At 57.1% G+C, this 21,944-nt stretch overlaps 7 protein-coding genes across 7 annotated transcripts; all 7 read right to left on the reverse strand.

Annotated features, from left to right (window-relative positions):
* Nucleotides 1-1,309: 1,309 nt before the first annotated feature.
* Nucleotides 1,310-2,197, reverse strand: LMXM_36_5490 (conserved hypothetical protein; the record flags this gene model as incomplete). The annotated part of the gene is made up of 1 exon (XM_003874859.1): nt 1,310-2,197. One exon carries the CDS (start codon nt 2,195-2,197, stop codon nt 1,310-1,312), a length of 888 nt encoding a protein of 295 aa, XP_003874908.1.
* A 1,390-nt stretch (nt 2,198-3,587) lies between these two features.
* Nucleotides 3,588-4,679, reverse strand: LMXM_36_5500 (conserved hypothetical protein; the record flags this gene model as incomplete). Its single annotated transcript, XM_003874860.1, has 1 exon — nt 3,588-4,679. One exon carries the CDS (start codon nt 4,677-4,679, stop codon nt 3,588-3,590), a length of 1,092 nt encoding a protein of 363 aa, XP_003874909.1.
* A 1,074-nt stretch (nt 4,680-5,753) lies between these two features.
* LMXM_36_5510 (conserved hypothetical protein) lies at nt 5,754-7,247 on the reverse strand (the record flags this gene model as incomplete). The annotated part of the gene is made up of 1 exon (XM_003874861.1): nt 5,754-7,247. One exon carries the CDS (start codon nt 7,245-7,247, stop codon nt 5,754-5,756), a length of 1,494 nt encoding a protein of 497 aa, XP_003874910.1.
* Nucleotides 7,248-10,774: 3,527 nt separating this feature from the next.
* Nucleotides 10,775-11,788, reverse strand: LMXM_36_5520 (conserved hypothetical protein; the record flags this gene model as incomplete). Its single annotated transcript, XM_003874862.1, has 1 exon — nt 10,775-11,788. The coding sequence occupies one exon, from the start codon at nt 11,786-11,788 to the stop codon at nt 10,775-10,777; it is 1,014 nt and encodes a 337-aa protein (XP_003874911.1).
* Nucleotides 11,789-12,970: 1,182 nt separating this feature from the next.
* LMXM_36_5530 (conserved hypothetical protein) lies at nt 12,971-14,944 on the reverse strand (the record flags this gene model as incomplete). Its single annotated transcript, XM_003874863.1, has 1 exon — nt 12,971-14,944. One exon carries the CDS (start codon nt 14,942-14,944, stop codon nt 12,971-12,973), a length of 1,974 nt encoding a protein of 657 aa, XP_003874912.1.
* A 538-nt stretch (nt 14,945-15,482) lies between these two features.
* Nucleotides 15,483-16,844, reverse strand: LMXM_36_5540 (conserved hypothetical protein; the record flags this gene model as incomplete). Its single annotated transcript, XM_003874864.1, has 1 exon — nt 15,483-16,844. One exon carries the CDS (start codon nt 16,842-16,844, stop codon nt 15,483-15,485), a length of 1,362 nt encoding a protein of 453 aa, XP_003874913.1.
* Nucleotides 16,845-17,585: 741 nt separating this feature from the next.
* LMXM_36_5550 (conserved hypothetical protein) lies at nt 17,586-21,491 on the reverse strand (the record flags this gene model as incomplete). Its single annotated transcript, XM_003874865.1, has 1 exon — nt 17,586-21,491. One exon carries the CDS (start codon nt 21,489-21,491, stop codon nt 17,586-17,588), a length of 3,906 nt encoding a protein of 1,301 aa, XP_003874914.1.
* Nucleotides 21,492-21,944: the final 453 nt, after the last annotated feature.

Here is a 21,944-nt window from a genome sequence, read left to right on the forward strand (position 1 = left end):
TTTCGTTTTAAAGTTTGTATATTGATGCTTTGGTTGTCACACACACTCTCGGGTGATATGCTCGGTTTTGCCCCTTTTTGCCCCTTTTTCGTTTTTTTTACTGGCCTCTTCCTACTTTTCCCTCGTCCGTATGTTCTGTTATTTTTTTTCCTTTTCTCCCTCCCTCTGTGTGTTTGCGACCTTGCGGCTGAGGTGGGATGCACGGTTGCTGCTTTTTGCTGTTTGCTTCACGAACAACAACAAAAAAGTGAATGCCTTTGCTTTCCCAGAGACAACCTTGCCGTTACCCTTCTCGCCTTTTTCCTTGAAATTTGCTTGCCAAGTTGGAGGATGTTATAAGCCGGAAAAACAGAAAACGAGCACCCAAGACGCACACACGTATGTTTGCTGGTGTCGTTCTTTCCGTGTGTTAGTTGTACGTATCAGCGGCCTGAGCGGTCAGAGGCAGACGAACAGAAAAGGGAACCGAGGAGGGCTGAGCGAGAACAGACAGGGAAAAGAACAACAACAAAACAAAAAAAACTGCCAAAAACAGAGGGGAGAGCGAGAGGAGGAGGGTGTGTGATATGTGCAAAGGTGAAGAGAGGGAGAGAAAAGAGAGGTGGCGGCCGATCTTGCGTGACTGGGATGGCGAACGTACGCACACGTGTAGGTATGTGTGTATGCTGCTCGCACGTGACCGCGTCTTTCAGTCTGTGTGCCCGTATTTCTTGACTGTCTCTGTGAAGGAGTGAGGTGGGGGGATTGGGAAAAGGATTTGCCTCACGCACTGGAGGGAGGGGAGGACGCAGAGCGCAAAGCAGCAACAACACCACACAGAAGAGGAGGGTGAAGGGGGTGTGGCAGAGAGAAGGGTGAGCATTTGTTGGTTATCCGAGAAGAAATACGCGAACGCGAGCTGCGCACATCGCATCGATACTTCACGTAGGCGTGCATGGAGGGAGGCAAACGTGGACGGAGACTGGGGAAGTCACGAGTTTGCCTCGACAGCGCCTGCGTGTGTGCGCATGTGTGAGGAGAGGGGTGGAGGCCGCCATCTGCCTTGCAAAACAGCACCACTGAATGTAGCGGTTCGCTTCATCTGTGTGGTGCCGCCACAGGCGAACATATGTGTGTGTATACTGGCACACTCACTAGCGTAACGGATGCAGCGACATCAACGAAAAAAAGCGACAAAAAAACGAAGCAGAGGGCAGCAGGGGTGTACAAAAAACTCTGTAGGAGGAACAATGAAAAGTACACACAAGGAATGCAACGACGGTCAGAGCTCCTGTTAGCTTGTGCGCACTGAAAAGATGAGCACGGCCAGTCAGCGAGTGACGCTTGTGTCGTCGACAAGCCACATGGTCATCTCTTCCAGTAGGGCGAGCAGGCGGTGCCGCTGTAGCTCTAAACGGCCCTCCGCTACTTCCTCGCGCTTTCCTAGAGCCAAGCTCGTGCTGGAAGGAGCGGTGCGGTGCAGCACGCTGTGAAATCCAGCCTGCAACTCCCACCAAACAGCGTCATTAGCCGCGGGGAGCGCGCGACTCTTTCCACAATTGTCCGCTTCTTCTGGAGTCGAGGGAAGGGGATCGCAAGGTACGGCGACAGAGAACGTTGCAGCCTCGGCGTACTCCGGCTCTAGAGGGGTGTGGGCGATTTGATGGAGCGCGCGAACCGCCTCGCACACCCACCGTGCCCTAACGTGGGGGAGAACCTGCTTCTGTCGCGCGCGTCGCGCCCGCTCGCCGAGAATAGAGCACAGTTGCGTCACTTTCTCTGTGATTCGCTGAAGTTTCGAGGGAAGTGCAAGCACCATGGCATCGCTGACGCTTCGCTCAAGAGCGGAGAAGGACGTGGAGAGGCCGCTACTGTGAAAGGCGTTGTTCACCTCGGATGTTGAGCACCAGGCCCCCCAAGCCTCCGACTCGCACGTAGAGGGTTCACCGGTGGCCTCGAGCAATGAATAAACCTCTTCGGTTCGCTCATCCACATTGCGCGTCATCTGCAAAGGCTCGGTCGTGCCCGTGTCAACTGGCGTTGTTGAGGCGCGAATCAGATCCGCGGCACCGGACGACAGAGAAGAGAGAAGCCTTTCAAGGCGCGAAAGCTCGGCGCACGCTTGCTCTGTCTGCTGCAGCGTCGCCGAGAGTCGCGCGACGATGCGCCCTGCAGGCACGGCCGCCGTGAGCGATGTTGATGGCGTTTCCTCCTGCATGGATGGTGTGGGTATATGTGTGTCTGGGAAACCGTGCAGTGTGAGTGAGCTGCCTGTGGTCGTTAATGCCAACCCCCACCAAAAGGTAGCGGATGTGTGCCGACAAGGCCACATGAAAGCGAAGGATTGGGGAAAGGAGTGGAGGAGAATACCCGGAAAGTGTAACGGAGGAGAAGTGGCGGCGGCACCAACGCCAACAGTGAATGATGGAGCGGGCACAACGTGTGCGTCACGTAGCAGCCTTGTGGCCGCCGACTATGTGGCCGCTACGCACGAGCTGCTTGATAGGCGGCAGACGCCAATGCGACGTGAAGGAGAGAGAGGAGGATATGCTGAAGAGACAAAAGACGCATAGTGAGTGAGAGACAGCACTTCACCCTTTCCCTCCGTGCAGTGCCTTCAACCTGTTCGGCGGGAAGACATTGAATTACCCGTCATCACGAATTCCGCGCTGGCGCATACACACACACACACATAGAGACAGCATATATAATTGGGCCGTCTCTATCTGTGTATCATTCGCTGCTCCTGTGATACGTTCGATAAGCAAAATACAAGGGCGTGCTGCGGTTGCCTCATCACCTTCGCCACACAAAGGCGGTGCCTACACGCTGAACAACAACAAGGCACCGGAAAAAACAACAACAACGGGAAGCACAGCAAAGGCAAGGGCATTCACACAACGACAAAAGAGAGCAACGAGGCAAGTGAAAAAAAAGAAGTTGGAAACGCAACACATAATGCCCCACCGCCTCGCTCTCCTGTTCTGGCGAAGAGCGTCGCGTAGAAAGAGAGTTCTGTTGCTCATCGCAGTGACCGGGGTGGGGAGGGAGATGGACGGAATTCCAAGTGAGCGGTACAACCCACTGCACAGCAGAGGGATGGCAAGAGGCAACAACAGCAAAGAAAGAAGGCGTCATCGCGCACACAGATCAGGCACGTGCAACATGCTTACGTTAACAGTTGAGAAAGTGCCAAACAACAGCAGCACCATAAAAAAAATGCATTCTGGAGACGTTTGCGGTGGAGACAGGTGCGAAAACATGGAAGACTGAGCGGTGGCACAGGTGTAGGAGAATAATAATAATAGTAAAACACACACACACACACGAGGAAACGCCGAGTGGGCATAAAGTAGTTCAACCTCTTTTTTGCAAGATATATAGAGAGAGGACGGGACGGGTGCTGCATACGGCCTTATCAAAGACTGAAAAGAGGAGCAAACAAAGAGGAACCGGTACAGGATGTGGAGCAAATGAAGGAAGCAAGCACATGTGTTCGTGGGTAGAGGAACAGGGCGGCACAGGGGGATAGCGAATGTGCTGCCCCGCCATCATCTCCAGCGCCAGCTCGCGGCGCATCCTTTTTTCTTACTTCCACACTTTCCTCCCTACACGCACACGAGCGTTTCACGACTGAGGTACATGGCGACGCAGTTGTAGAAGTGCGTTGTGGCCGCCCCCAACACGCAAAGGTGCCATATCTGATGACTAGAGAAGTAGAAGTCAAAGGTGCCAGGTGACAGTGCTTCTGGAATGCGGAAGGCGTAGACGAAGACGCCTACGCCGTAGAGAGCCAACATCGTCAGCAATCCCTTCACATATGGGCCGCTGATGTGTAGCGGAATCATCTGCGACAAGTGAATCGTGGGGATAATCCCCGACCCGACCATGCAGACGTAGAAGATTATCTTCTTCGTCGCAAACGCCTCAGAGGTCCAGTGGCGGAAGAAGGGCCCAATGAAGCCCACCACCCCGAAGGAGCCAATCATCGACAGGTACGCGTTGCGCCACTCCGGAGCACAGCTCATGGTGTAGAAGCAGAAGGGCAGAAACGAGCCGACAACGAGAAAGGTGATGCCGTAGTAGTCAAGTGCGTGCATGCGATGGTAGAAATCCTCGTTCATGTGGCACAGAAATGTGTGAAAGCACGCGCTGCACAGCATGCACATGACACACGCCAATGAGAAAGTGCCGAAGATGATAAATGGCCACGCCGTGCGCACGTTCTTGACAGGGACCGGCCGTGCCGTGCGGTTCTCGTGGTAAAGCACGTTGCCGGCAAGGTAATCTGGGATGATGTGCCGTGTAAACAACTGGACCATCAGCCCCAAGAAGAAGAAGACGCCAAGCAGGTGCGTCCAAATGTTGATCGTCTCGTTGTGCATCCGGAGTAGGCTCGTGAAGCACTGCTTCCATGTGTAGTAGGCGCGATACCCGCGCAGGATGTAGCGGTTGTCACGTAGGTACATGGGCACATCCTCGATCACGTAGAGTGGCAGTGTTGAATCGTTGTTGTACGGCGTGGCGTGATCGCAATTTGCCTGCTTGCGGGCGAGCTGTACTTTCTTTTCATGCGTGAGGTTCGAAGGGGTGCAGGCACCCGAGGTTGGGTTCTGTGCCGTCGACAAGGACGCATCGACGCGACGTCGGTGTGGCGACGGTGACTTTGACGCAGAACTTGAGCTCTTGCGAGAAACCATGGTGAGGTCAATGCAGTCGGACAACTGGTGGTAGCAGCAAGAGAAGAAGGCAGAGGGGAAGTGGAAAGGGGAAGAAAGGAGGGGCTGCAGCCACATTTCTGTGCTCTTCTTTTTTCCATCCTCGACGTGCCCGTTCGCTGCCACGGAGGACGAGATCAAACATTGCACCACCGCTCCCGCGGCCATGTCACGGGCCCCGCATCGCGTGGTGCGGAGCGGCCACAGACAGACGTGAAACAGCGGTGGGCCGACTCAGCCATCGGAGAGCACGGCCGCTGCCTCGTGCTGTACCCAGCCCCACATCTCCCAGGTCGCCTCACAGCCGCTCACATCATACCGGTCGCGAAGTGATGCATCCCCCGCGCGGTGGTACTCAGGCTCCCACACACCAGTGGGCGGTGTGAGGGCCAGGGCTGGGCTGTGTCCGAGTCACGTTGGTACTTTGCCTATCACATGAATGGCACAAGCGCGTTCACCGTCGCAGGTCGCTCCGATGCAACGCTATCCTGGGCCTGACCCCCGGCATCCGTAGCGATAAATCACCGCGACTTCCCTGCCTCGTAGGTGCTTGACCGCCTCACCGCCAGAAGCGGCTTGGCATTTGGCAGGGGAATGGGGGAGGGATGCTCGGCTTCCCCGCACCGAGTGGTGGGGGATGGGGCACGGAGCCGTGTGACGCCACCACGCACTGAGGGGCGTGTCCCATCTCCCTTTCACTCCTCCCCTCGTCATTAGGGAAGGGGAGAGAGGCAAAGAGTCCACAAACAACGGGAGCAACTCCACCGCACACATACACACACACACATGCACCGGGTTGCGATGGCTGGCACAGAGGGCATCTGTCCCGCCATTTGGTCGCAGAGGGCTCGAACGACTGCTCGCACAGGTTTCGCATCGCAGCATGCGCGTGGGAGTGTTAGTGTGGTGGTAGCGCAGGCGACTGCGTGTCTGTGTGTGAAAGGAGATGGCGTGGGGGGGGTTGAGAAACCATTGCATCCAGTTAGACACCGGCGTGACGCCCCCCCCTCCGTGTCACCGAACAGGCCGCTTTCTACCGACAAGACATCATCGAGCTCATCCACACATGCCATCGCTCACTTGCCACATCTGGTACATGCTAACGCAATTACAGTAGTGCACCAGGGCTGCCATAGAGACGAAGAAGTGCCAAAGCTGATGACTAGAGAGCCAGCAGTCGAAGTGGCCAGGGTAACGAGACTCAGGGAACTGGGTCACGTAGAAAGCCACGCCGCTGCAGTAGAGAACCACCATCAGGCAAATGCCAAGCAACGTCGACACGCTCGCTGCGTTCATGGGCATAATCGCGAGGCTGTGGAGGGCTGGCGCCAGACCGCTAAAACCCAGCCCAAGAAACACGCCCAACCGCACCCATACAAGCTTACGAAACAAATCCGTCCACGGGCCGATTATGCCGGCCGTGCTCAGCACCAAAATCGCCGTAATGTACACGGTTCGGGCAACGGGGTGGCAGTGAAACATGACGTACAGCGGAGGCAAGAAGCTGGACACGATGAGAACCGTGATGCCTATAAAGTCCAGCCGTCCCATCGCTGCCATGACGCGGCAGTTGCAGTGGCTGTTGAAGAGGTGATATATGGTGCTGTTCAACATGCACATAAGGGAGCCGAAGCAGAAGATCCCGTATATCAGCTTGGACGCGCTGAGAGAGGGGGCGGTGATGGCTTTGCTGAGCACCGTGGTGTACAGCAGCGCGGTTAAGACGAGAAAGGCGACAAAGGTAAGAAAATGCGAGTACACGTTGATGGTCTCGTTGTGCCAGCCTAGGAGGCTCTTGAAACACATCTCGACCGTGTAGAAGGCCCGGTAGCGGCTGCGGATATACGGGTTATACCTCTGCCAAGGCGGGATTTCCTCGAACTTGTACAGGGGCAGCGCCCCGTCGAGCCCCATAACAATCAAGTTCCTTTGTTGCTCTCTCGTCGCGTCAAACGTGGGTGCCTTGACAACGAGGGAGAAGCGACGCTCGCTCTCCGGGGAGTCGTGCTCCGCTGCCTTCGCGTGTGTCGCCGGCTGCTCCAGCTGACGCGGGGTGCCGTGGAGCTCCAACGCAGTTGTAGACACATCGAAGGAGGCTGCGGTACTCACATCCGTGGTGTCGTGCGTTTCCGCCGAGGAGGTCACCGCGGCGTCGAAGGTGACTGTGGACCTCTGCGCACGGTCGAGTTCCGGTCTGACCGCCCTGTGTGCATCGCCGTCGTCGACACCCTGACTGTCCGCATCCTTCATGAACACGCGATGCTCTCGATCCCTAGGGATAAAGGGCGGCGTCACAACCATCTCCGTCGACGCGTGCGCTGGGAAGTTCAGTTGGGCAGATTCGCTGCGCTCGAACATATGGTGTTGCTGCTCTGAAGTGCGCGTCGGGAGCGTGCGAGTGTCGTGCACGCATGGCAGAAGCGCGAACGGCAGCAAATCCACATTTTCTCGGCTGTTGCACAGCACTAGAGGGTCCTCTCTGTTGGGTTCGAGAGTTGACCGCCGTGGTGCACCATCCGCTAAGGTAATGTCTGTTGCCTTCAGAGACATGCTTCTTTCGTTTCGCACGAAATCACCTTCGATTGCAGCGCATACACGCACATACGCACACGTGCCGTCTCCGTAAAGCCTATAAAAAGTGGAACCAGGGGCCCACGGCACCATCGAAATTGCCGTTAGATGATTCTGTTTGTGAGGGAGAAACAGAGGAGGGGCCGCGCGATGCAAGAAGGGCTATGATGATGCGTTCCTTCGGAGAGTTCAAGGCGCACAGTGAGCCAGAAACAAAAAAAATCCATAAGGGAAAGGAAAAAGAAAAACAAGATGGAGGTCGAGGAGGGGTGCCAGGCATTCACATGCCAACACCGCATCGAATACGCGTCTCTGCTGCGTATGACCGCGTCTGCCCCTGCTGGGGGTGGCCGCACGCGGCGACACCGCTGCTTCCTCTCCATGTGGCGCGCGAGGATTTACCGGGGAAGTGGTGCCGGCGGCATGTGCCGCTACAAAGTAAGAGAAACAAACAGGATACCAGACTTTGCAAACACACCGCTTCAGTTTCACTGCACTCACTAGGCTCGTACAGATGTTTGGCCACTTGTCTGTCAGCCGCTAAACTAGCAACAGAAAAATATTCCCGTCTCTTCTTAGTTTTCCTCTTGGACGTGCCCATCTCACCACGCACATGCCAGCAAAAAAAAAGTATACACGCCTCCGCAACCACAGCGCCACAACCCTCTGGCCGCAACATCTCCCGGTCGCCGAGAACGAATCGCGCCATGCGTCCAACAGCATCTGCCCACCCCTTCCTCGGCTACGTGCTGCGCGGTCGGCGTCGGAGGGCTCTGCTCGAGGGCGGTGGCGGTGGCGTCCGCCCTGCGGGGTTACAGGGGGTGGGGGCCGGGCGCGTGCCGGATGAGCTCCGAGGAACAAGTCGGCCAGCCTCCGGTGAGAGCCCTTCCGAGCCCCGGCAACCTGGTCGTGCGCCATGCTTCTCCCTCCACGTTCGGGTCCGGAGGACTCGAGGGCGCTGATTCGGGGCTCTCCCTCGCCATGCTCCCGGCACACGTGCCCTCCACATCGGCGCACCGGGTCGGGCGCAGGAGACGCCGCATGCTCTGCGCACACATGCGCCGTGGCGTCGCGATGCGTATGGTCCCCTTCGCGCCCTTTTTCGTCCCTCACTCTTGCGCATCGGACAACCGCATGCCTTGCCTGGATGCGGTACACCCAGGCACAGCTGTGCATGGCAGCGCCTGCGCACCGTGTGCTCGCCTTTTGTCGGAGGTGGTGGTGGGGGAGGTCAGTTCGTGTTGCCGCGTAAACGCACGACACAAGGGAAAAAGGAAAAGAAAACCGGTTTTATGTGACCGCACGCACATCAACGCAAACGAAGAAAGAAATCGCGAAATGCAGCGAGGCCATCGCAGGTGTTTGGGCTCTCCTGGAGGACGCACAGGGGGGTGGGTGTTGAAAGGCACCCTGGGAGATGAAACGTCATCCCACAAAGTGCAGAGGCGCGCCGAGGGAGGACTGAGCGTATGTGTCGGCAAGAAACTGAAAGAGGAAGCCTACAACTTACTTAAAAAGGAGACGTGCGCCCTCCGCGTTGCAGGTCCATCCATCCAGAACCAAAGAAAGTCAAACACACACACACACAGACAGACACGCATAGAGATACAGACCACCCACAAGAACGCGCTTACATAGAGGCCTCGCTAGCCGCCTTGTGTGGACACCCTCCCCTCCTCACCCCCACGGAACCGTGTGGAACGGCAAAAAAGGAGAATGTTCGAATTTGCGCGTCGTGTGCAAGACACACAAAAGAGTGATACCAATGCGAAGAGAGTCAAGTACATGCAAAAGAAGAAACAGCTGAAAAGAGAAGCGTGCCGACGCTCTCATTTGAATTCGGTGTTTCTCCCGCCCCCCGCGGCAAGAGCGAGAAAGCAGTTGGCGAAAACGTACAGAGAGTTGGGGTGGGGTGAGGCGGTGAGGAACGAATCAAATTAACCCAGGAGTGACACTGCGACGCAGTTCCCATCCACCCGCGCAAGGCATACGGAGGGCCCGAGAGAAGTCGAGAAGACAGACGCACAGGCAAACGCACACGTGCAAAGTATGTGAACAGCACCCGAAAAGAACCAAGCGTTGAAGACCCTTCTCAGCAGCGATCGCGCGCGCGCACTGTTCTACAGAAATAGAGTTGATTCAACCCAAAAAGAGCTGTAAAAGAAAACGGACGAGTTATCTTAAGTGCTTCATCCATCCTAAACGAGATGAGCAGAACGAAAAAAAAATACGAACGAGGTCGGATACGACACGACACGACGCACAGCTATACCCACTCGGCCTCCGCTCTTTTTTTTCCTTTCATCAATCCGTGAGGATGCAGCACCACGATCTATATATTTTTATGGTGTTTTGGCACGTATGCGGCCATTCACCCACGCAGCCCGCATGCACGCAGGCACCAGGGAGGGCACACCAGAAGAACAGAAGAGCGAGGCAACACAGGCACGGAAGCAAATACAACAAAGAGAGCGTGAAAAAAAAATAAAAAAGCAGGAACTAAGCAGAGGGTGGGGGAGCGTGTGTGTGTGACGCAGTCGAGGATGGACGGTCACGGCCCCCCTCCCTCCCCCTAAAAAAAAACACAGAAAAAAGCGTGCAAGTGTCATGCGCTTCGTTTTTTTTTTTCGTGTGCGTGTGTGTGCGTGCTTTCTTCTCCACTCGCTTCGCGAATTTTTACCTTCCTTTTTTTTCGTCGTTCTTCGTGTGACTCATACCATAGTAAACAGAAGCAAGAGAAGCAGCGAGACACACAGCGATAGAGAGACGATTTAGGCCCCTTTAGATCCGTTGTCAGCAACAGAGAAAAAAAACAAATAAAGAAAGCGAGAGAGACAACCAACGCCAATAACAAAACAGCAAGAAACACCCTTTCCTCCTTCCTTGCTCAAGGTGTCCGTTCGCTGCCACGGTCCATGAGTTCAGCGCCACTCGGCACCCCCCCCCTCCTTCCTTTCCCCGCCGCCGCTCCTCCCATCATGCCAGGTCGCCACGGGGTGCATCCGCCTCGAGGTGGCACTCCGGCTTCCCCACGCCGAGTGGTGGTGGTGGGGTGGGGGGAGGGGTTCTGGACTGTGTGTGATGCCACCACGCACTGAGGGGTGCGTCCCCTTCCCTCACACCCGGTCGCCATTGGAGGATGAGCATGGCACAGCGGAAAAATACCAGGAGACAGGGAAGGCGAAATGAGTGGAAGAGAAGGGGAGAGGCTCCTGTTCCGATCACAGAGCACACCACTTTCCCCGCTTCACGGCTGTGCGTTTCTGTATGGTTGCTGAAGTGCATATGGATGTGAAGCTGGGCATCCTTTTTTCGCTTATTCTCATAGCAGCCGGGAAGACAATGTGTGAACGGCTGCAACGCTACGGATTCTTTGCGCACACCCAGTGAAGAGGGAAGTGCAACAGCTGCATGAAGGGAGCCTACCACTTCAAGGCTCGTTGTACACCTGCTTCTTGCAATCACAGAAGTGCCTGCGCCGTGTGTGTGCAAGTGTGAGCTCTGCTTTACGCGCACTCACCGCCCACTCCGCGCGTTACGTGCCACATCTGAAAGGCGCCGATGCAGGTGAAATAGTGCACCACTGCAGCGCACAACACAAAGAAATGCCACAGCTGGTGGCTGTGCAGCCACACATCAAACCGACCCGGGTACCATCGCTCAGGGACTTTGAAGATGTAGATCACAATACCCACGCAGTACGTAACCAGCATGAGAAACATGCCCTTATACAGCGGCAAGGTCTGCTCGTTGGCGGGCAACCCAAAGAACATGTGAATCGTGGGGAGAATACCGATGGAGGTCAGGGAGGAGTAGAGAATCATGCGCGGCCAGTAGAACGTCTGAGTGTTGAAGAACGTGAAGAAGGGTCCCATCAAACCGAGAATACCCAGCAGCGTGATTGAGATGAGGTACACCGCCCGCACCACCGCTAAGCACGAGAAGAGGTAGAAAACGGGCGGGTAGAAACTGCCGACGATCATGGAGGTGATGCCGAAGTAGTCGATCGCAAGGGCGATGTTGTGCACCTGCTCAGAGTGGTGGGCGCTCAGCGTGTGGTAAACAGAGGATCCGCCGAGCATGACCATGCTGCCTAGCTGAAACACCGAGAAGACAAGGTAGTCTTGCGTGCGGTGCAGGCCAAGGTTGAGTAGGATGTGGAGTGAGAGCACCAGCACGATGAGGAGACCCACCAGGTGGGTCCAAATACTGAGTGTCTCGTTGTGGAGGGCAAAGACGCTCTTGAAGCACTGCTTTGTGGTGTAGCCGGCTCGGTAGTATCTGAGGATGAACGGGTTACCCTTCAGCCATTCGGGAATCGAGCTCAGGTCATACAACGGGAGATCACGGCACCAGGTGGTCGTCGGCGGGCCCGGGTTGAAGCTCAGGCGACGATGTGCCGTCTCCAGCAGCTTGCTCGCTGCCTCTCCCACGTTCTTTGTAGTGATGGCCGCCGTCTTGGTCTGCGCGATATCGCGGCACCGCACACGCGCCTCGTAGCTTGTTAGTGTGTCGCCCATGTTTGCGCTGCAAGGGAAAGAGAAGGGAGGGGAAGGAACGACAGAGGAGCAATGGCGTGCCTTGCGCTCCACCCGAAACCTGGCGCACCTGCCGGCGTGCAGTTGTTAGAATCGATATATATATATATATATATATATTTGAGAGGGGGGGGGGAGCAGCAACGAAACAAGGAGCCTTCCCCACAAGGACGAACAGACACTGCGACGATGGTGAAGACCGCCAGTGGCGTTTAGGGAACTGAGTTGAACCTTCAATCGAGCACAGAAAGCAACAACAATAAAGAAGACGGTCTTGCGTTTTTGGAGAGAGCGTGCGTGCACCGGTGTGTGTGTGTGTGTGTGATTAGAATCGATTGTGACGACGACGGTGCCAGCGTGACACACAGAGATGGGAGGGAGGTGAGCCAGGAAAAAAAGAGAGCAAGAGGGAATCAAGCCCTGCAAGGGACGAGAACAAACTTTACAAGTACCCACAGCGACAACGACGCATCAACGCAATCGAACATATGCAGACGCAAAGCGCAAACGAAAAGAAAGGAAAAGAGAGCGTGTTAACGATTGCGGTGTGGAAAGCTTAGAGGGGAGACGCGCCGGCAAGGGCACTCGTGTGTGTGTGTGTGCGTGTCTCGTCTTCGGACAGCAAAATGATAGAGTACCGCGCAGAAGTGTGAGACGTTCTTCGAAGCAAAGAGCAGCAGCGGAGGAGACAAGCGGACGGAAGAACGAGTGAATAACTGGTGGATGCCTGTGGCACTCGTTTGTGATGCGTGATGCACAAACCGACGATATTGCGGGGAGGGGATAGAGCCCTGTCACGGTCGTCGAGTGACATGTGTGAGTCAGGTGAGCGGCAGAGGAGAACAAAAGAGGAAAGGGAGGAGGGGGAGGGGAGACGGTGAGAGGTAGCGTCATGCGCACAACAGAATGTTCGAAAGCTCAGCAGAGGACCAGCCACAGCGATGCTTACGCGTCTTCAACGACAAACGTAGCGGGCTGAGGGTGCTACCGCGCCAAAGCCGTCATGGAGGGATTCATGTGTGGGATCGTTTCTTCCACTCACGTTCGTTTTTTTTTCGTGTGCTCCTTCACCGAAGTGCGTCATCCAAAAGCCCCGCGCACACGAGCTTAGAGGCGGCGAGACGTCCCCTAGTGGGAGGCTAGGGCGGCGTCCAGTGCACTCTTTCATTGAACTGCGCTGGACACTGCGTGCGATAGTCGGCTCCATGCAGCACACACCTCTGTACCGATCGTAGCACCAGTGCACGCGTGCTCGGCTTCGTCATCCTGAACGACCATCAGCCGAGTCGGGCACGACAGGCGTACGAGGCTGCCTGCATCAACGGCAAGCCAGGAAGGGGCTGTGGCCGCGCTGTCGGTGTCACGGGGACGCTTCCGGCCTTCCAGGTGAAGCGGTGGCTCTCCTGAACCGGAGTGGTCTTGGTGATTTGCGCCGTGAACGTATAAGCATTCCGGCGGTGCCAACGAGCGCACCCAACGGCAGAAGCGCGACTCCTCGATTGTTGCGCGCACCGTGGCGGCGTGCGCTTGTCGTGAATCAGGGATGATGATGAGAATCGACACGGCCGTCGTCGACGACGCGCTTTCCAGCCATCGCAGCAGATGCGCAAAGGCTGCGGCAATGACCTCGTGGACGAACGGAGGGTTGCACTCCAGTCGCAGTAGGCGGTGCGGCTGCGACGCCAACGACGCCTCGGCAACGTCATCACCACTGGCGCAGGAAGCAGAGGGCTCTTCCGGAGCCCTGGCCACTCCACACGACGACCCCACGGCCGCATCCGCTGCCGCGACGCACGCCGCCGCGTCACAGCAGGCGAAGAAGTTTCCAAGAGAGCCAAAGACAGCATCGGTGTCATGAAAGACAGAAAAGAAGAAGGGCCGCGTTGCGTTGAAAGGGCTGGCAAAGCACTCCACCGTGACGGTCGGGCGCTGGGACGAGAGCGAACCCTGGTGGTGGCGCTCAAACACGTCCATTACCGGGGGTGGCACGGCGGCTTGCCAGCCCGACTCCTTTTCCATTCTGCCCCCACAGAGACCGTGGTAGCGCAACAGTAGACGCGCCAGAGCATGCAGGAAGCTGTCTGTTGTCGCCGACGTCTCCGCTGTCTGCCGAGCAACGTAGCGAGTATGCAGACGCAGCACGACGGCAGGACGTATGGGAATGCGAAGCCGAAGCGCCGCGCCACTCAGCACCGTCCACTCCACGCCCGACTGCTCGTGTGAAGCGAGGGCCTCACCTTGCGACGGCGTCGAGAGCGTGAGCCAGTCCCGCAGAGATAGCCACTCGCTGCAGTCCACGGCCCTTCCCACCAGGTCGATGACAACGGCCGTCTCCGCCGATTCGCCGCTGCCGCCAGTCGACGCGGCAACGGACGACAGCGCCGCCAGCAGATGCGCATCTCCGGTTTGCAGGTGTACCTTTACCTTCCACGGTCGCTCTCCAGCGTTATGGCCGTTGTGCATCCGCACGATCCCGATGCGCTCCGCCAGCTGCTTGCGCACCGCGTAGAAGATGTAGGTCGCCTCGTCAGTCATCTGCCACGCCGCTTTGCGCTTCTGATTGAAGGAGGTGTCCATCTTGTTGGCCACGCCGCACAGCTTGTTGAGCCAGAGGTCCAGCAGGTTTTTCGAGGCGTGGTGGGGTTCAATGGCCTCCAGTGCGGGCAGGAGTGCGTCGTGGTAAAAGGGCTCGGGAGTGGCGAGGCGGAGGTTCCTGACGGAGACGGAGCGGGAGGACGACGGCGCGCAGGTCTCTGCAGCAGCGTCCGCTGTGAATTCTGCAGGCTCCACTACACCGAGTATGTCACCCTGCACGTACTGCACCGCCACCAGGCGTAGACGCGTCGCGGTGGTGGTTGCTGCTTGCGACACTTCCACGACATCCGCTTGCCGGCGAACGTCGAGAATGGGATGCACCCACTCCCGCGCCTGTTGAACGCACTCACGGTGCCGGACATCAGAGGAGTGTGCTATCGTCGCCGCGAGACTCTGGTGACCTTCAAAGATGGCGCTGGGTAGGAGTCCTTTGGCGTCCAATGAAGACGAGGCCGGCGGGCGTGCCTTGCAGAGTCGTTCGAGTTCCTCTTGCACGGCCAAGGCGGCTCTGTATCGAAGGATCTCTTCCAGCGCACTCTTCATTGACGCCGAGGATGTGATGGAGGCGCGTGAGGAGGGCGTGAGCGTGGAGCGTGCGGCGCGCAATCTCCTGTGGCGCTGGTTTGTGTGTTCTGTCACGGCGCAGGCGTGCGCAAGAATCGCGGGGGAAAAAAGAGAAGAGGGAAGGGGGGGGGGTGACAGGGAGGATGTGCGCCGATGAGCGAAAATTGTGACGGAGAGCGAGGCCAAAAAGGAGCGCACCGCGCGTGTACCCTTCGAAGACATCGAGGTAGGCACCTGTCGAAGGTGAATGAGGGGAGGCTACAAGAGGCAGTACGTCGTTCGCAGCGAACCCCATCGTTTCGAGCGATCTCTTCGGCACACTGCCCCCTGCCCCCTGCCCCCCTCCTCCTCGAAAAAAAAATGAAGTATGCGCAATGCATTCGTGAGCGAACAACGCGAGACGCGGCAGCGCCAACAGCATACACACACACAAGAAGGGGCATACGCATATGTCCACTGATGAAGCGGTGACACGTAAAAGACAACCCCCCCTGTGTCGCACGAGCCTGAATGCATCCTACCGTGACGTGGGGAGGACTTGACTCTCAAATTCTCGCCAGAGGTCTAGAAGATGCTGCTGGAACTGCTGAATGACATACTCCTGAATGCCATCGATGCCACCGCCGAGCAAATCAATGGCGACCGTGCCCGTCAGTTCGTTTTTGGCGGCACTCAATTGTCGTAGCTGCACCTTGAACTGCTGTGCGGCCTCTTTTTTGGCGACTGCAATCCTCTTGCGGAATAGGGCCGCTCGCGGCGGCGAGGATGCGTCGTCAGTTCCATACGCTTTCTGCTGATTCCGCTGGTGAAGGAACGCGTGGACGACGCCCCGAAGCTGCAGGTCCAGCTGATGGGTGTGAGATTCGACAGCCTCGGCGGCACGCTGGAGACGCGTGGTCTCATCCATCTGCCCGTCGTCGCGTAGCCGTTGAGGCCGAGAGCGGGCGATGTTCTGGCACTGCTTTTGGCACGCGTCCCACGCCTCAGGCCGCTGTAGCGCCACGTCAAAGAAACCCGCTGCCGTTTCTGATACTAAGGCTGGACAAATCTCCTCCGCCTCAGCACCTTGCGTGGCATGCACCAACAGCCCCCAGGGCTGGGTCGTTGCAGTCCACTGCCACCCATTCCAGTGACAGGGCTCCCACACCGCGTGGTCCACAAGGTCAGCGGTCGCGTAGCAGTGATCGAACAAGGCATCCATAGAGCAGATTACCGGCGGTGGCACCCAAGCAGATGCGCATGCCTGCTCTTTGCCGGACCCTTCTCGAGGATCACGACGCTGTGCATTGCGTGCGAGGCAGACAGCCAGCGGCGTCGCAAAGCGGAGCTCGAAAAGTACAATGAGGGTCTGCCGCGACTGCGCCGCGGCTGTTGGGTCTTCGTGCGGCCACTGGAGAGAATACTCTTCGCTTTCCAGGGTGCGGCACATTTGATAATAGCGCTCTCGCATGCTCCGGTAGTGCATGTTGTCTTCCACAAAGACCATGGGGACGACCGCGTTCTCCGTCGCATCGCCGTCGACGGTGTCCACAATACACGTGCGCAGCGCCGACCGAGTCAGTTCCAGCAGCCGCCTCGTGGCTCGCCTCCAAAGTCGCGGGCTAAACTTACGCTCCCCCGCTGAGGCAGCTGGGTCTTTCTCGTGCACCGTCGCCGCTTCAAGATCTGCGAGCACCTTATCGAGTTGCAGCACAGCGCACATGCGACCGTGACAGCGCCCACCGAAGAGTGGCACTATTCCCGAGACGGTATCGCGTTGAACGACGTGGCGCTGCGCAGCGGCGAGAAAAGTGGACTTTCCAGCAGCCGGGATTCCGGTGACCAAGAAGAGGAGCGCTGACGGGTGCGGCGACAACGGAGACGACGGAGCATGTGCCATACGTGCGCACGCAGAGACACACGCACACACAAGCAGTAGGCTAAGAAGGACACCAGCGTGACGCTGTCCATGTGGCCACAACGGCACACAAAGCCCCGCCCCCCAACAAAACACTGTAACAAAATGCCCCTGCTTCGGCAGGGACACCGGCACACTCGCACTGAGACAAGGCAACGCCGTGCACAGCGGTGGGAGGAAGGGCCTCAGAGACATGCGAGAGGGAGAGGGCAGTCAGTGGGACAAAGGTGTCGAGAAGGGCAGGAGGGGCATGTCAAGCGACCAGCACGCAAAAGAAAAACAGCGTGCATGTGGGAGGGGTAACAGGCGAGCGAAAAAAAAGAGGATCATTCACATTCGCACCACACACACTCTTTGCCCCGTTCCCGTTGGCGGAGATGAACAGGAGGGCGAGTGCGCTCTAAGCGATTGTGTGCCACTTGACAGCTGGCAGAGAAGAAGTCCCCGTCATTTGAGGGATACCGCGTTCACCCGGAATGGCGACTGAGGCGCGCTCGAGAGCCAAACCCAACCGCGCAAAATCGAACACACCCCCAAAAGATGCGACGCTTTTTTTACGTGCATATAAGCCGCCTTCGGCTTCTAGCAAAGAAGGTGACCACACACGCACGCACGCATCATGGAATGGCAAGCAGATATTCCCCCCCCCCACGCACAGAGCAAATGCTGCCATTCTATTTTTGAAGTGAGTAACGCCTGCTGCGCGTGTACTGTAACGACGTCTTACGACCGCATGCGTCGGCAGGTAAAGAGGATGCTGATGCGTGCGGTGCGCAGGTTGCGCTCATGTATCTCCGCTTGTGTTTCACTCAGGCCGTTAAGTCGGATACGCCGCTCTCCTTCGAGGTTTGTCCTGCTGTCTGCCTGATTGAGCGCGTGGTCCTCCTGCTCTCGGCTCAGTCGATCTGTCAGCTGTGCAAGGTACAAACGCAGATTCACGTCTGTCAATCGCTCTTGCACCTGAAAGATTCGCGAAGCGTCTGAAAAGGAAATCAACTCTGACTCTCTTTCCGCGTGCCTCTTCACAGCAGAGGTCCCCGCGTCTGCACCGTCATCCTCCTGCGAGGGAGCGGCGTGCGAGCCGCGAGGATGGATCCACACTCCCTTGTTGTCGCGGATCTTTGAGAAGAGTAGCAGGCGCTGCGCAGTCACCTCAGTGGCCTCTTGCACCGGGATAGAGTTCAAATAGCCTATTCGCATCACAATGGAAGTAGTAACCAGCTCTCGCCAGATAGAGTACCAAACGGACGGCGCGATCCACCGCTGATACTGCTTCAGCAGCCCACACGCTAGCTCCATCTGGCTTACCCATCGCGCACGGAAGGCTGGGTTAGCGGAAGTCGACGAATCCTTGTAGAGTAGGGTAGCCATGAACTTCATCGCTGAGAAGACATCCCTTACGGCAAGGTTGCACCGCAGAATCACCGCCTTCTTTGTCGTTTCCGGCTCCCAGTAGATTAGCGAGCGTGCAGACGGCCCCGATTCCGCGAGGACCTGCTCGCAGTACTCTAGCTCCGCTTCCGTCCCAATAATGCTCGAATCTTCCATTGCTTGCGCGCTCATGGATATGACAAAGTGCCGCTTGACGTACGTATGCATGACTCTCAGATACTTGTCGATGGGTGCACTCTGCAGAAAAGTCGAGGCGACGGCGCACGAAATCTGCCAGATAAGTACCGCCCACACGAGGTGTCGCAGTTCGACCTCACTCTCGGACAGCCACCTCTTCTCTCCCTGCACTGTGAATTCGTATTCTTTGTACTCTAAACGGTCTAAAGCCAAGCGGCTCACCATGATCAAAATCTGGTGCGCCAGGTCACGGCTTGCGCGTGAGTGCGCAAAACGCTCGGCAAGGGCACGATAGATGTACAACGTCATGCTCAAGATGGACTCACGTTTTTTCCACGATAGGAACGCGATCTGGTCCTCTCTAGCGCACGCATCCAGCGCGGCTGCCGCCACAGTAAGACACGACTCGTCGTTGATTGATAGGATGCAAATGTGGTGCAGGAGGTGCGTCAGCTTCGGAAGCAACGAGCTGCGCAGCTTTTTCTCAGCTTCGTAGCGCTCCGTGTTGGATGGTGACTCTTGCAACGCCATTTGCGAAGCTTCACGAACCGTGTCAACCGTTTTCTCCATTGAGTCAAAAATGTTCGGCAGCTCGTCCAGCGTCATGTTGACTGTGAGCGCCATCGACAAAGCGGAGTCGAACGCTCGTACAACGACCAACTTTGTGTGAAACCCGAAGGACAGTCCGGACCCGACACCCGTAAGCCGCCGCTGATGGTGGCGAGATGGAAGTATCCGCTGCACAACTCCCAAGGAGGACAGGACTACCTTCCGCGCGCTCTCATCTGCGTCACGGAACGGCGGCGCGTCTTCTGATACCGCGCTTGATTTCAGCATGTTTTTGTGGCTTGCATACCAGCGATGAAGCATGGCAATGCTGCGGTTCACAGTGGCCGGCAGCGCACGGTGGTCGCCTATCGAGTCCATGAAAATGGCAAAGTCCGACATGAAAGCAGCAGCGATGGAGGCGACATCAGCGCGTGCCGCGGCACTCAGATCTTTTAGGAGTGTAAGCGCCACGAGTAGCTTCATGGTAATCCAGCTTAGCTGAAGGCTCTTCTTCTCTCCCATGACACCATCCACGATCACCGTTTCAGCTGTTGTGTCAGAAGACATCCCACCGGCTACGCTTGCTGCCTGCGACTTCCACTGGGAGCTTTGGATGATGGACGAAACGTTCCGCAGCTGCACACCAACAATGCGCTGCATACGACGTGCGGAGCGCAAAGACAGTTCAACCAGCTCACTTGATGCACCGTGACGGTTCGCTTTTTGTTCGTGCAGCTGTAAGCAGTACACGATGGCGCACTCCACAATGTGCATACGCAGGATTAACTCATCCGTTGGAAGGCCCTCCAACGCTATTGCTGCACCGCATCTTTGGTCTGGCAAATTCGTCCTCGCAAAACCGCTGCGGCACTTCTGGGGGACAGACGTGGCCGGTGCGACAGCCGCGGAGGAGCAGGCGGACGATGGATCAGCAAAGAACTTCTCCAGCGCTCGCAAAAGGGAGTTTGTGGCGTTGCCTGTGGTGGCCTTCGCCTCCTCCACCCGTGTCCACTCGGCAGTGACGTCGTTTTCATCTGCCATGTCTTCCGATTCCTCGCCAACGTGGCTTACGCTCACGTTATCTGCACGGGTCACGACGGAAAGCATTTGTCGGATGCGATACGACGAATCGAGTGTTCTCAGCGAGGGGGTCGTGTCTACCTCAAGTGCTCTGAAGTACTCTCGTATCAGAGGCTCCGTGCACTCTAGCGCGGCACTGAAAAGATCGTCGTTGAAGCGTAGATCACACAAACCGGTGGAGTAATGTGCGAGCAGCATGAGGCGCCTGTTCGGGTCCATGGACCCAAGCAGAGACACTTCTCGCTCAGTCTTCCCGCTTCTTTCAATTTCGTCTCTGCGTCGCTCCTCGGCAATGCGCAGCGCGCTGCGCATTGCCGTGTAGGCGGTTGGCGCCCACGCCTTTTCGCGGCCTGTCACGATTGATATGATGAAGAGCCACTCGTACGGGGAGAGTTGTCGCACTGCCAGGATCTTCTCTGTGTGACGTAGCAGGCTCAGGTTCGACAGAGCTCCACGCAGCGCCGTACAGGCGAAGGCGGAGTACAGTGTTTCGTGACTCACTGGTGGCGAAAAGTCGAGCAGCCGCACATTCTGCGCTATTTGAGCAGCAACTCGCATTCTGTTGAATTTCACCGAGAAATCAAGTAGCTTCGGAACTAACATCGATAACTCGGCGGGTGTCACCGCGTTTGTCGTGGACTCGTTGTACATGGCCTTCAGCGCGACGCCATACTCATACTTTGCAGCTTCCCCGTCTTTGCGGGCAGCAAGGACGTCAACGTAGTCACCGGGCAGACCTTCGTCCGCTGGTGGAAGTCGCCGAGCAATTTCATCGATGATCTCCGCGAAATCTAATGTGACGTCCTTGGGAACAAGTGCCTGGAGCCACCGCGGCAGTCCTGCCAGGCACGCCTCCACCTCTGCGTTTTGTTCAAGAACCCATTTTGGTACACGACTCGCTAACTTTCGCCTCATCAGCTTTTCGGCCTCATTGTCAGCAATTCGAGTGGCGCCAACCGTGATGACCGAAATGATCAGGTTAATTGTCGGCACCGCCGTGTATGGGCGCGGAAGCAGGTGTGAGATGATGGCGGTGAAGAGCGCATTTGCTTGTGGTGAGCGACCGCGCACTGGAATGCTGAAGAGCACGAAGCGGCTCAGGATGGAGGCGCAGCTTGTGTGCAATTTCGGTGGCGCGAGCTGCAGGAAGAGAAGTATGCACGGTATTTGCGCTGCAAGAGATACCCTATTCGATTCTGGGATTCGGTCGAGGTGCGTCACACCTTTGCCTGCCGCCATCTTTTCCGCCTGTGCCTCTCGTGCTCTGTGCGTTTTTTCGCTTTCCCAGTCAAAAGAAAACCGTGCCAGCATGTTTTGGGTCGTGCGGGCCACATCTCGGAGAAGCGAATCGGGGAGTTGACCGAGACCACGCTCTTTGCGAGGGCCCATCCGCTTCAAGAGGGCTATGACAGCCGTATTATAGCGCACCATGTTGCTCTTCGCCTCTCCCCTGAGGTGTAGCGCACGTGGTGGCAATCGCGACCGTGGATTACGACCGCCGTCTACACAGAGTCTCCCGTTCTCGCGAACCCGAGGACAGAATGCGGACAGACGAAAGGGAAAGGTGTCTTACACCCCTTGCGTGTATGACGCGCCTGTCGATGCGGATGCCGCGCACAAGTGCGCGTGAGGGCGGCCTCCCTGTGCGACAACGACAGAGGAGGTGACCACAAAACGCATAGGAGTCACACCGCAAAGAGAACAGCGAGCGCTACCGGAAGAAAAAAGAGAGAAATGAAAAAGAACAAGGGTGCTCGCCACGTGGTGGCGACGTACGGCTGAAGCGATGCAGCAACACTTCGCACTTCTCAACTCGCTTCCGCCGACGCAAAATGCAGTCAAACACCAACGGACGTATCACTGTGCGCGACAATATGGACACAG

The sequence above is a fragment of the Leishmania mexicana genome, chromosome 20 (genome assembly GCF_000234665.1).
Source record: "Leishmania mexicana MHOM/GT/2001/U1103 complete genome, chromosome 20".
In the NCBI taxonomy this organism is placed as follows: domain Eukaryota; phylum Euglenozoa; class Kinetoplastea; order Trypanosomatida; family Trypanosomatidae; genus Leishmania; species Leishmania mexicana.